Below are 13,876 nucleotides of genomic sequence, written 5' to 3'. Positions count from 1 at the left end.
TGAGATGTCTGCTTCTTACTAACCAACCTACCCCGTATAAGCCTAGCACGTGACGGACCTTGGAGTCGGACTGGCCTGTGTTCCCATCCAGCTAGTAAAGCTTTACAACCTTGAGGAAGTTACTCAACCTCTCTGAGGCTCAATTTTCTCATCAAATGAGGCTGCCTACCCACAGGGTGGTCATGAAGATTAAATATATGTAAACTGCTTAGCACAGGGCCTGGTACGTAATAAACACTCAATAAATGGCATCATTGTTAAAATAAATGCTTTATATCCTACTTTTGGGCCTCCCCTCGCAGAAGACTCAAGATAGGACCTGGAGGTGCTGGCTTTCTGCTGATTTCTGGCCTTGGTTCTGGTCAGCCCCTTGGCTCAGCCTCAGCCCCAGATTCCTTCCTGCCCCTGGTCTTGCCACGCCTCCTACCTCAGCCCCGCCCTTCACTCGGCCACGCCCCCTGGGTCAGCTCCACCTACCGCTTAGCCCCAGAGGTAGGTCGGTCCAGGGCGCCAGCCCGCTGGGCGAACACCACCTGTTCAGGGCTACACCTGCCCCTTGGTTTATTCTCCTATGCAGAGAGACTTCTAGGAGGGCATGGACTGCCCCAGGTTCACATCTGCTAGTCATCCCTTATAAGACGTTCCTTAACGCCCAAATTTAACTCTCCACATTTTATCTCATGCTCACAATAACTCATTGGGATTGGTAGGGCAAGGGTAGTGATACCCATTTAACAGATAAGAAACCGAAGCCCCGGGAGCTTATGTGATGGCTCTAAAAGCTAATTAGCCTCAGAACTTTGTGCTGCTGAGGGTTTTCTTTGCATCGGGACCTCCCGTGACCTAGCTGCGGAAATTGTTCACTCATTCATGGATTCTTGAGTGTTTTTATAGTCTCTGCACCCCAGGGTTCAGCACTGAGCGTGCCCTGGAGGTGCTGGGGACCTAGCGGAGAGGCAGCCGATTAAACAGGCCGTGACAATACAGAGAGGCAGGCCCTCAGGGGAAAAGACCAGGGACAGACACGCAGTCCTGGCTGGGGGTGTGGTAGCAGTGGCCACACTCTCCCCAAATGGCACCTCCTCAACAGTTTTTGGAAGAAATATATTGACAGGATAGTTGTTAAGACTCAAATGAGGAAACGTTGGAGGAAGCAGCACAAAGCATGCGATGGAAACGTCAGTGGTCAGGCGGTCAGATACAGAGAAAGGGCATCCACAAGCCCGGCCGTTTTATGTATTTGCTTCCCCTCGGCCTCCTGAATTTGCCACGCCCTCTGGCTCCGGCCCACCCCTGTTTCAGCCCCGCCCCTAGCTCACTGTCTCACCGTTTCAGCCCCGCCCTTTAGCTTGGCCCCTGCCCCAGATTGGTTCCTGCCCCGGATCTGCCATGCCCCCGTCCTGGCCCCTCCCTTGGCTCAACCACGCCCCCACGTAAGCCCCGCCTCCAACTCATCTCCTCCCTCTTTCACTCTGCCCCGTCCCCTGATTGGTCCCGCCCTTTGATCTGACACGCCTCCTTTCTCTGCCTTGCCCTCTGGCTCGGTCCGCCCCTGGCTCAGCTGCTCCCAGGGTTCCTCACCCGGAAGTCAGAACCTGGTGGTACCTCAGACCTCGATGCCGATTCCCAGAGGAGGGTCTACCAGATGACCGTGGGGACATCTTAGAGGAGCTGGGATTTGGGATGACCTGTTATTCTTCCATCTCTCCCTGTGTTTCTCCCCGGGCTCAATGCCCAGAAGGAATCACCTGGACTCATCCCAGCCTTGGTGAAGAAATGAAATTAAAATACCATCCGCTGTTACCTCGGTCATCTCATCCAGAGTCAGGGAAGAGGGAGAGCTGACTAGGGGCACCGGAGAGGGCTAGAAATGAGAGAAAACTTCCACCTGCCACTCTGCCTGTCCTGGATTCCTGCCCTGGGGACCAGGGGTGGAGACACAGGCCCCTTTGCCATCCCACAAGCTGTGGGGTCCTGAAAACAGACCCTGTTCAGCCGTTTGGCCCCCCGAAGGCCACCCCCCACCCCAGTTCAAAACTGGAGGGAGAGTTTCCTAGCAACAAGAGTCTCCACTCAGAACATTGCTTTTGCTTAGACATGGATGTTTGGGGCTGCAGTTCATTCTGTTTGGAGAGCAACTGGTCCAGCTCAGGCAAAATGGTTCAACACAGGGAGGCCACCATGCCCTTAAATTCCCAGGCACCAAGTTACATAATCACTTCCGGATTTTCATTTTGACACTCTGAGGCAGTGGAGATTAGATAGAACTCCTGCTGACGGTGGTAAAAATTGAAAATTAAAATTAACTTTGACCCGGTGACCTTCAATACTTTTCTTGGGCTCTTTGGGCTGCTGCCTTGTATCTCTTGGGGAAGAAAGCACCCAGGCAGCAACGTAGAGATCAGAAGAAGTTAATCGAATGCACCTCATCTGCCTTCAGTTCCTAGAGGTATATAGGATATATAGGAGGACTCTGAGTTGCCTGTTCTTGCAGCAAGTGGTGGTGGTTGGGGGAGCGGGGAGCTGATGGTTTGAAAAGGCTTTAGCTTGAGGGGATTATTCTCTGCTGCTGAGTTTGGGGTCTCAGTTTTCTGGGGACAAAGGCCCCACTCCTGAAGCTCCCCAGGGAACATGACCAAGGGTGGCCCCCAGAAGGACTCAGCTGGACTCCCTGAGGGCCCCGCCTAGTTTGGGGATCTCCGAGGGCAGTTCAAGCCCATCCTTGGCTCTGCCCCCAGAACTTAACAGGACACATAGTAGCCATTAGGTGATATTTGTTGAACTTGTGAATGTTCAAGCTAATAATACTCAGTTCATCTAGAGCTTGCTCTGTGCCAGGTGCTGTCCAAAACACCTGACATGTGAGACCTCATTTAATCCTCCCGAAACCTGTGAATGCAATAATATCATCATCTCCATTTTACAGATGAGGGCACTGAGGCTTGGATGATAAAGCAACTTGCGTATCTTAGAAGCAGCGGGACTGGAATCCACACTGCCTAACTCTGGGGCTCATTCAAGCAGTTCAGCCTCCCAGGGATAGAGCAGTTGCCTTCACCTTACCCTTGAACATGTTCTGCCTCTCTTGCACAGGTTTTCCACCAAGTACTGGATGTCTCAGACGTGCATAGTCTGTGGGAAAGGGATGCTTTTTGGCCTCAAGTGTAAAAACTGCAAGTAAGTGGCTGCCCCTCCAAGGAACTTTTCAGGGTGCCTCATGTTGAGAAGAGCCATACTGGGAGTCTGTAGCAGTTTTGTGGAAGTTTGGTTTCGTAACTCTCAGGAAAGATGATTGCCCCGTTTTCCAGAAGTGCATCCTAAATGAACCTCTGCATTTGGGGTAGGGGTCAGGGAGAGCAATTTTGAATAAGAACTAGAGCTGATGGAAGATGCTGGAAATCGATGCTGTCTGCTGGGGTACAAGGGTACTTTGCATTTTCATAGTAGAAGAGCAGGAGTCAGCAAACATATCCTGTAAAGTATCAAATTCTCCCCACTTTACGTACGATGTGAAAGCTGAGTCTCAGCCAGGGTAAGTCACCTGCCCCAGGCCCACAGCTGGGAGTGGCAACTGAGACTTGAACCCTGACCCTTGACCCCTGTTCCGCACCGTTTCTCTGGCATCATGCTAGTCTCAAGTTGCGTTGAGAAGGCCTGACCTCTGACGGCACAACCCCCTCCTCCTCACCCCATCCCTCCCCCAAACCCAGTCCAGGCAGGAGAAAACTGGTACCAAACATGGACTCTGGAGTCAGACAAAGCTGAATTCAAGTCCCAGCTCTGCCACTCTTTAGCTGTGTGACGTTGGGCAAGTCACTTCACATTTCTGTCCATGGTGTTTTGATCTGCATGAAAGGAATAATCATTATACCTGCCTCATTTGGTGGCAAGCGCTCAATAAATCAGCCCACTCAAAGACATAGCTCTGACTTTGGTCAGAGTGAATGAAGCCCATTAGAAAAGCTTGCAAATGCGTTTGTCCTCCTGGCTTCCCTTTCTCCTTCTGTAAACACGTATTAAATGCCCCCTCTGGCCCAATTACTGTAAAATAATCAATAACATTCAACTCGGTGTATTCCTACAAATGAACATCTGTTTGCTTTCTAAGAGGCGCTTGGTTTCAAGGAGCTTAGGAACCCATCTCGCCCCTCTAGCCTTGCTCTTCCTTGTTCAGCTCAGGCAGGGAACTCTCCTTGGGGCCCTTTCAGGCCTCCTATATCTCTGCCCCCCAATGGAGGTGGGATGGCAGCAGGGGCGAGTTCTCACTCTTCTCCCGGCCTGGCGGGCTCCCCTGAGCTTCTCTCCCACTGATGGGGAAGGGTTAATTAGCCCCCAAGGAGCCTGATGCTTCAAAGCATAACGGGATGGACTGTGATTACCAAACCTTAGGGTTTCTAGTCCACACCCTTCTCCCGTCCTCTGTGTGCCCAGACTACCAGATGAACCCCCAGGAGGACGGCCCCTGGCCTCTCTGACTGCAAGAGGCACAAGGCTGGCTGCTGGACCCAGCTCAAACCCTGTCCAATTTCCCCTGCACCCCGGCTTCTCTGCGAGCCTGTCACATTGGCCATACCATGTTCTTTGGGAGGGGGAAATGTAGCCTTCACATCCTCATACCTGTGGAGCAGAGCCTTTGAAGTCAGGTAATTAGATGAGAGGGACGCAGCCAGGAGTTAGCAAGCCTGAACACTTCCTGAGCCGTTTTAATTTTCAGCACTAGAGGCGGATCGCTGAGGATGCTTTCCCTCTCAATTCTCTGTTCTAGAAGTCATGAGCACAGGCTCAGGTCCCACTCAGGGTTGGGAGTAGAGGCTGGGGGAGGGATGGGGACCTGGGGAGGGTTGGCTGCAAAGAGCACAGGCTCTGGAAGAAGCCAGAACTGGCTTTGATTCCCAGCTCCGTCACCGGACTCCCTGTGCGAGCCTGAATGGAGGCTTGTCACCTCAGGGGCTCGGTTTCCTTGTCTGCACAATGGGCCTGATGGCAGCTCCCTACCCCAGAGGGCTGATAGAAGGAGGCAGTGAAGTATCCTTGCCCCAGATTACAATGTTTAAGAAAAAAGTATTCCTCTCTACTCTATCTTGTGCAAAATTGGCTCCTGGATTGCAAACCAGAAGTTGGTTTGCACTGCTGCTCTCACCAGTTTGGAAAAACTGCCAAAACGGTGAAAGCAGCTGCTGCAGCTGCTACAACTCTCCTACATGCTTCAGGAGTTTTGACTTTGTATTTGTGTAACTACAGGAGACTTCAGAGTTATCTCCAGTGTACAATTATGAGTGTGCATTACCGATACCACCAAAAGTTTGAACTTACTCTTCTATGAATAAAATCCTGCAGTTTTTGCCTTAATTGTAAGAGAATGGATGGTCATCTATTATATGAGTTTTCAAAGATGGCTAAAATTTGGTACTCACTTACAGGCTTAAAGAAGGATTGGATAAGATATAGAAATAGCTGGTAGACATGCCAATAGGGAAATGAATTTCAATGAAGAGTGGTGCATGCATAAAGAGCTGGGACCTGTGAAATTTCAGAGAAGTGGCACCGAGGGTGGGGAGGGGGAAGTTCTTGGAGAAAATGCGTTGGAGCATTCATTCATTTACTTAACAAATATTTATTAAGCACCTAAACTATACGCCAGTAATTGTGGAGGAGGAAGGTTAAGGAGAACAAAGGATGGGAAGTGTTGGGGTGGGGGGTGCAATTTTCATTAAAGTGATGGGGGAAGGTCTCATACCTAAGTGGGCACTTTGGAAAAATAGTGTGTGTGTGGTCCTGGATGTTGCTGTGCTTCTAAAGCTCCCCAGAGGGATGGATTTGAATCACCCTGGAGGCGATTTTTTTTTTTTTTTTTTAAACCTAGAGAAACCCTGGTTCTGTTATTTCCGGAGACTCTCCCTGGGTGATCAGGGATTGTATTAGACCCAGGCTGTTCCAAATGTGGGCCCTGGACCAGCAGTAGCAGCATCACCAGGGTGCTGATGAGAAATGCAGAGTCTCAGGCCCCACCCCAGACCTGCTAAGTGAGAAAGTGGGTTTTGCGCTTGCCCAACTAGCTCTTAGGTGCATTAGGGATTGAGAAGCACTGCTTCAACATGTGCATTCAAGACCTTGACTAGTGGGTCTCCCAAGCCCCTGGAGGGCTGGTTAAAACTCAGATTCCTGGGCTCCACCCCAGAGCCTCTGATCCAGTAGGTCTGCAGTGGGGCCCCAGAATTTGCATTTCTAACAAGTTCCCAGGTGATGGTGAAGCTGCGGGTCCCGGGACCGCACTTTGAAAACTACAGCTCCAGGTAAGGCATAGTTTAAAAAATAAAGTTAAGCCCTTGTTTTCCAGCTGGACGTTTCAAAGTGTGAGATGTTTTGGAAAGGGGAGTAAATCAAATCTTTGCTGATTAATTTTTAGGCTCTTCTGTCATTACACCATTTAGCCTCACTCTGTACACTTGGGTCTCCTTCAGCAAGCCCTTGCCAGTAATTTCATTCCATATATATCTGTGTGATGAGTAAAAAAGGATGACGTGATTAGGAATCTGGCTATAGGTTAGACACACTTATATTTGAGTCCCTGACCTGCCACCAACTGGCTATGTGACCCTTTTTGAGCCTCAGTTCCATCTTCTGTAAAATGGGGATAGTATGTACCTCAATAGATTGTTAAAAAATAATAAGTGAGATAATTATGGTAAAATGCTCAGCCTAGGACCTGGCACATTATAAGTGCCTAAGCAATGAAAGTTAATACTATTATAATTTTATCAAGTAACTTCCACCCAGGAAGCCAGGAAACTTCTCCTTAATGTCTACCCCCCTTCCCTCCTGCTTCAGTTCAATGGCCACTTCCTCTCTGGAATTATCATCAGCTGTCTTGTTGGCATTCTGAATAGAGAGATTAATGAACTAATAGGAAATTAAGATGCAGAAAGCAATTTGCTGTCATCTAAATTGAGGCGTTTTCATCTAAGAGGTTCATGAGCGGGGAACGGAGTTTAGCTCTGAGTGGATGTCAGCACAATTCACGTATTGTCTGATAACTGTGGATTCAGCTGGCAGAAGTTTGCTTTTGCAATAAGATGCTGATGGATTTCCCAGCCCTCAGTCATGGGTTATCTGCAAGATTCCCCCTTCCAGTGTCCCTCGTCAGGTCTCTGCACAGCTGAGGTCTGGCTCCCTGGAAACCTCTCCGCCCCATCTGCTTTACTTACAGCAGGATGCAAAGCAGTGATTTGGGGTGCCTTCTGCTCTAGAAAACCAGAGGTTGAACCCAAGTGCGTTTTTTTTTTCTGCACGGGCTGGAGTGTGGAAAGGAGGGGGGCATCTTCCACAACTTCTGTTGGAGTGTTGCATTTTAACTGTCTTTCTGCACACTTGTTTTAGCCAGCCCACAACTCTCCTTCTACATACTGGGCTTTAGTTCTGGCCAGATCAGCCAGCCCTGACTGCACATCTGCAGGTTGCCAGGGCTGTGAGGATGAAATCGATTCACTTTCTGCCCCCAGGCTGCTTACAGTCTCCATCCATTGTGGTGGTGTGTCCCAGCCTCGTCTGCTTCAGCACCACGGTGGGAGCTTAAAATTGCAGCTCCCAGAGCCCCTCCCTAGACCTCCTAACCCAGACCCTGGAGATGGGGCCTGGAAATCTGCCTTTTAATAAAGCCTCATAGATAATCCATATACACATTCAGGTGTGAGTGAGGGGGCGATAAATGAGCTGAATGACTTCTGCCGGAGGGGGAAGCTATGGGATTACACCAGGCAGGGGGAATACACCGTGTACATCAGGGGGGTGGTCCCAGAGGGCTTTGCAGCTAAGTCTTGCAGGAAGAATATGTTAGCCAGGCGAAGCAGGGGTAAGGGTGTGCTGGGCAGGGACAGCAGGGGCAAGGGCTTGCATCAGGACTTCAAAAGCCACGAGCAGATTTTGCAACTGTTTGCACCAGGCCAGGACTGGGACTTGACTCTGCTTCACCGCCCTGCTCAGGACACCCATTGCCACAATTCGTGCTACTGCTGCCTGAGGCTGGCGTGAGGGCCGGGCATTGTTCGCTGCCCACCCAGCCCCACTCCTGGCACAGTGCCCGTGGACACTGGAGGTCTCATCCTGAGAGTGGGCAATTTACCAAGGACATGCATGGCCTGGGGGCGGAGGATGCTGGTGTCAGGACCCCCCATCCTCTGGGTGGTAGAGTCAGGAGTCAGAAGCCAGGAATTCTGATCGTCTCCGAGTCCCCTGCTCTTAGAGCCTTAGATTAGAAGGGTCAGAGTCCCTTGCAGATGTAACCAGAAGACTCACTCTTCTCCATGACCAAGGAATACTCCTCAACTTGGAGGATAGGAGGAGAAAATTAGGGGACGATGAGCACAGCCTTACCTCACACTTAAGTGTTTTGGTGGCCTGCCCGGCAACCACTTTACTAGGGGCTACGGGTGCTGCTGTTGATGGCTCCTAGCTGAGACCCTCTCTGGAGGGCTGCCCATGGGTGACTGCAGCTGCCTCACTCACAGGTGCCTGGAGTTAGTGTCCCTTTCCCAGAGCCAGCAGGTGCAAGGCAAGTGATTAACTGATACAGGGGTGCAAAGCCCAGCAGCCCCTTTATCTCAAGGCAACCAGACCCTATGGTGCTGTTTACACTCCAGAGCTCCCATGGGATCAGGTCGAAACCAGATTCTCCTCTAACCACATCCTTGTTTAGCTTCTCCCCTTTCCTGTGCTGCTCTCCCTCCCCACAGTGGAATAGGTTCTTTCTGAAGGACCCACTCCCTCTGTAAATCACAGGCAAGGATATTTGGCTCAGGATTTGCTTCAAGGAATCCCAACCTATGACAGGAAAACAGCAAAAAAGGATACAAATCCTGGAGCCAGAGGTGGTGAGTTCAGGTGCTGGCTCTGCCATATCTGAGCTGTGTGATTTGAGGAAAGTTTCTAAACCTCTCTGATGTTAAGTGAGACTCATATATTCACTCCACAAGATAAGACATGAGGGCCCAAAACATACTAATGACTTGGGGCTTCCTCCAAATTGAGTTTCTAAATAAGTCCAACTTTTTTTTTTTTTTTTTAAATTCGGAAGCAGATTTTCTGTTAGTAAAAAATGTAAAAAGAAATATATCCACTAAATCCCTTCTATAGGTTGAAGCAAGGTTGAGATTCTGGAAAACTTAGTACATTTCTCACTTTTCTGTAGTTCTTGTTCTCATTTTTTCTGCTGGGATTTTCTGAATGAGCCAATTTCTTGGAAGGTTTGGTAAAAGATTGATATCAGTGTCCCTCATCCATGACACTACTCACATTTGGGGCCAGATAATTCTCTGTGGTGGGGGCTGGCCTGTGAGTGGGAGGATGTGGAGCAGCATCCCTGGCTTCCACCCACTAGAGGCCAGTAGCACCCATCACCTCCCCCCAGTTGTGACAACCAAAAATGTCACCCAGAACAGAGGCAGGTCTGTGTTGACTAAAAATATTTTATATGTTCCAGCTGATGGCACTGCCCACTTCTGTAGGAGTGAGACCCAGAATCATTTTCCCTAGTAAGGTAAAGGTGGTATTTGGAAACCCAAGTTAACCAGCACAAGATCTCCAGTTTTTTCCAATGGTCTTTTAATGCCTTTTATTATACAACTCTTGCACCTCCGGCCTGCAGTAGCCTGGCTGGCTCACAGTTGATTTACCTGGTACTTGTTTCTTTCCATGTAAAGGGGTTGCTTGACTAATTTTCACTTAAATGAGCCATGCACTCCTTTGTCCAGTTGTGCTGTGTTATTGAATCTTTTCACTTGAATTTGATTTCCTCTTGGGTTTCCTCCTGCATGTCCTTGCATCAAAATACAGTGTTGTACCTGAAAATTTCCCATTTGTGTAAAAATGGCTCCCGCCACAGATGATGAGGAGATAGAAATGTGAAGTAAGCCCTGATTGGTTTAAGCCACTGGGCACACTAATTTTCCCAGCCCTTAAAAAACTGGGGAAGTGATGCGCACTGGTGGTGCAGCTGCTGCAAAGTTCCTGAAGCTTCGGGGATTGGTACAACAGGCAGGATATTGGCAGGATATAATTATGAGCACGCATTTCAGAGATCACCCGCTTGAAGCTTGAACTTACTTTTCCGTTAATAGAAACATCAGTTTTTTACATAATTATAATGGGAGTTAATGGTCCCTCATATGAGTTTTTACCTACTATAAGCAAAAATTTGGGGCCAATTACAGTTGTGTGTGAGGGGTGATTATACTTCCACTGGAGGCTGAGATAGAGGTTGGATATGATGGTGATGATGATGGTGGTGGTAGTGGTGATGGTGGTGGTGATAATATCAAGTATTTAGGGCCTACTAAGTGCCAGACGTTTTGCTAAACAACATGCTTGATCTTATTTAATCCTCACAAGAACCATGGAAGTCAGGGTCTGCTATTAGCTCCACTTTATAGATGAGGAACCAGAGGCCTTCAGAAGGAAGATGGCTGCCTGAAGCCTCATGGTCAGTGGTTAAAAGATTCCAGGCTCTTCACCACAGTACACGGGCCAAGGTCCAGCCCCACAGGAGGCCCATGGCAAATTCCAGCTCCCACTCTGCTCCCCCTGGACTACACCAGCAGAACAGAGTGTGAGAACCTGGTCTCAACCCTGCTCCCCCAGCCTGCTCTACTCTCCCCAAATCCTTTTTGAATTGAAAGATGGCAAGTGGGGCTTTGCATTCTGATGACACCTCTAGGTTCAAGGAGCCTTGAAGACGCTACAGTCAGCTGCTTCTCTCACAGGGAAGTTGGGGAGGGGGCACCTCCAACAGGTAATAAATCTACAGCTTCCCTTACAGTGTCCTCTTTGGGAGAGAACAATGCTGGGGGTTTTCCTGATTATTTTTCCTTACATCACTGAAGCCTGTTGTCTGATTTATATGTCAGAACGGCTCACCACCTTTGGCTCATATATGATGTTGGGTTTCTCTTTCTAAGATTTAAAGGCCCAAGAGCTAAAATCTCACTGAGTTAGCAGTGAAGGAAGGGTGTTTTCATATTCTTTACCAGGAGCATATGGAGATGTTTCTAGAAGCATCAGCTCAATGTACAGACCAAAATGAGAAAAGAAAAAAAAAGCTCAGTTGGTGTATTGAGTGGAACCAGTCTCACTGCGAAGGGAGGGGATAATGATTTGGTTTAGTGATTTTGCAAGAAGCTACAAGGAGCACTTAATGCAGTGACCTGGGCGAAGGGAAGCAGATGGAGGGAGTAGGAAAGATGAAGATACAGAAGGCCACCGCCGTTTAATTGCAATAATCTGCTACCAGAGGGGTCTTTCTAAAATGCTGCTCTGGCATTCACCTCCCTGTTTAAATCCTTCCTTGGTTCCTCTGTGCTCTCAGGAGAAAATACAATCTCGTGATGAGATCTGGCACAATCTCTTGCTTCCCTCTCCTTCCTCCCGTCTCATCCCTCCCTTCCCGACACCCAGAGCTTCAGCCACATCCGTCAGCCTCTGCAGCTGGGCATGTGCTCATGCATTGCCACAACTTTGCACACTTTTGCTTCTGCCTGAATCTTTCTTACCCACCTCACCTAGCCCCACTAACCTTTCAGTTTCAGCTCAGTTGTCCTTTCCTCCAGGAAGCCCTCTGTGACTCCCCTCAAATCCAAAGTGCCACACCCTGTCCTTCCCAGTCCTACCGTGCCATATTGTATTTGCCTCTTTACCTGCACGTCTCCCTGACCAGACTTTAAAACTCTTTGAGGGTAGAGCCGTGTCTGGGCAGTTCATCATTTAAAGCTCTGGAGGTAGCACAGTGCTTCATATATAGCAAGTGCTCAGTGAATGTTTGTTGACAGAGGAGCTCTCAAAAAGAGCCTCTGTAGGGAGAGTGGTTCTTGCAAACCCATGTCCCCCAAAACTTGGTTCAAATCGAGAGGGGATCATTTCTAAGAGATTCTGAAATAGTGGCATGAGTGGAAAGACATTCATGGTTGGAGCCGCAGGAGATGAGTTTGCATCCCTAGGCAGTAAACTCTGCTAGATTGTAAGATCTATAAAGAAAAAGTTCTTATTTTATTACACACCCCCAGTGCCTAGCACAGTACCTGGCCCAGAGGAGGAACACAAGCATGAATGAATGAACCACTCCATCAGTTATCCTGACTGCATGACTGGGCTGCTTACTGAGCCTCAGTCTTCGGGACTTTGAAATGGGTGTAGCAGTAGCCACCTCTCCCAGGGTTGTGAGTTATGTAAGCACTCCTGGCTCCAAGTCGGTACTTGTTTAATGGCTCCTCAATATGAGGTTAGGGGCCAGGTTTTTAAAACATTCCATTTGCACTCTGCGAGGACAGGTGATGCCCTGCTCAGATGTGTTGCAAAGCGTGCTGGTGTGAGGCAGAGAAAGTAGGAGAAATCAGGGATTCGGGCAGCTCGGAATATGTTTTTTACAAATTGCTTAGCATCACCCAGTGAACCATTTAAAATTGACGTGACATTCCCTGCCAGCAGGAAGTTGTCCCGTCCCCTGCCCCGGCAAGACTGGCACTCTGATGCCAACCCCACACCGGGCTCTGGGCTTGTACCAGCTCCACAGGGCTTCTGGGGGCCGTGACAAATCTATTACAGAAACAGCGGAGCTGCTTGTTGAAGGTGCCCTTTGTCCCCACAGTTCTCAGGCAAGGTCTAGAAGAGGCCCGGTTTACTCCTGTTCACATCCCTGCCCCCAGTGCCACGCCAGACAAAGGGAGGGAGGGAGGACAGAAAGAAGAGGACGTAGAGAGGGACATTGTGCCTGCGTTTCACAAATGGAGAGAAACACAGTTTTTAAGAAATGGAGATCATTTAAAAATATTTTTGATAGATTATGAATGCCCTTACATCAGTAGCATTCGACAGGTTCCCTCTTCTGTCTGTCCCCCTCGCCCTCCTCCCTCGTCCCCCTCCCTCCCTCTTGCCTTCCTTCCTTTTGTCTTCTGTCTCTCCTCTCTCCCTCCATATTTCCAATATTCATTCAGCACATATTATGCACCAGGCCCCAGGCCAGGTACCGAAAGTGGGGAAGGAGAGAGGGCCACAAAAATAAGTAAGACCCAGATTCTGCCCTCAAGAATAGATTTGCATTTTAATTTGCAGACAGAGAGATGTCTCATTTAGCCAGGAGCTCTTTTGGGGAATGAGTTGTTCCACCTAAGCAACTTTTCTTGATAACTGAATCTTATCCTATTAAGTCTTCGAAGTAAAAATAAATAAATAAATAAAAAATTAACCACTTCCAACGAACGTTTTAAATCTTCCCATGTTACCAGGCCATCTGAGGGTAGCACATATTTACTGTATGGACCAAGGTGTGCCTCAGTGTCCCCATTGGAACCCTGAGTCATTTGGTGCCCAGCTCTACCCAGGCATTTTCTCATTTGATCCTCCTCACAGCTTTCCAGATGAGGGGCCATTGCCCATGGGGATGAACTGACTTCCCCTTGGTCTCACAACCGGAAAGACGAGATCTATGATTTAGGTTCACAGTAGCTTGATTCCCAAGCCCAGGCTTTTAGCTGCTGGTGGCTGGGAGTCGTCCAGAGCCCCCCTCCTAGGAGATGGCACTCTTCCTGCCCCATGTCTGGTTGGAAGTTTTCCTTCTCCCACATTGTCTAAGGGAGTTGACTCTGTGCCCTCACTCCACTTGGGGTTGCTGTGAAATTGGGTATCTGGAGAACCAAATCCTTTAAGCACTGTGAGCTAAAGAGACACACAAGGAACTGAGGAGCAGAGGGCTTGTTTTTGTTTTTTGTTGTTTTATTTTATGGAGGGAAATTCACGTAATAGAATCCAAACCATTTTCAAGTGAACAATTCGGTGGCATTCAGTACGTGGACACTGTTGTGCAGCCACCACTTCTATCTGGTTCCAGAACCTT

General features: G+C 48.9%; 1 protein-coding gene across 1 annotated transcript in view; it reads left to right on the top strand.

The window, feature by feature from the left end:
* KSR2 (kinase suppressor of ras 2) overlaps positions 1-13,876 on the top strand; it is a 427,972-nt gene that overhangs the window by 334,010 nt on the left and 80,086 nt on the right. The window contains exon 7 of the mRNA XM_037817062.1: positions 3,094-3,177. Within this exon, the coding sequence (XP_037672990.1) occupies positions 3,094-3,177 (84 nt within the window). The remainder of the gene's footprint in view (positions 1-3,093; positions 3,178-13,876) is intronic.

This window comes from Choloepus didactylus, chromosome 23 (assembly GCF_015220235.1).
Source record: "Choloepus didactylus isolate mChoDid1 chromosome 23, mChoDid1.pri, whole genome shotgun sequence".
NCBI lineage: Eukaryota > Metazoa > Chordata > Mammalia > Pilosa > Megalonychidae > Choloepus > Choloepus didactylus.
Note: the sequence above shows the minus strand (reverse complement) of the source record. Positions and strands in the feature narration are given on the sequence as shown.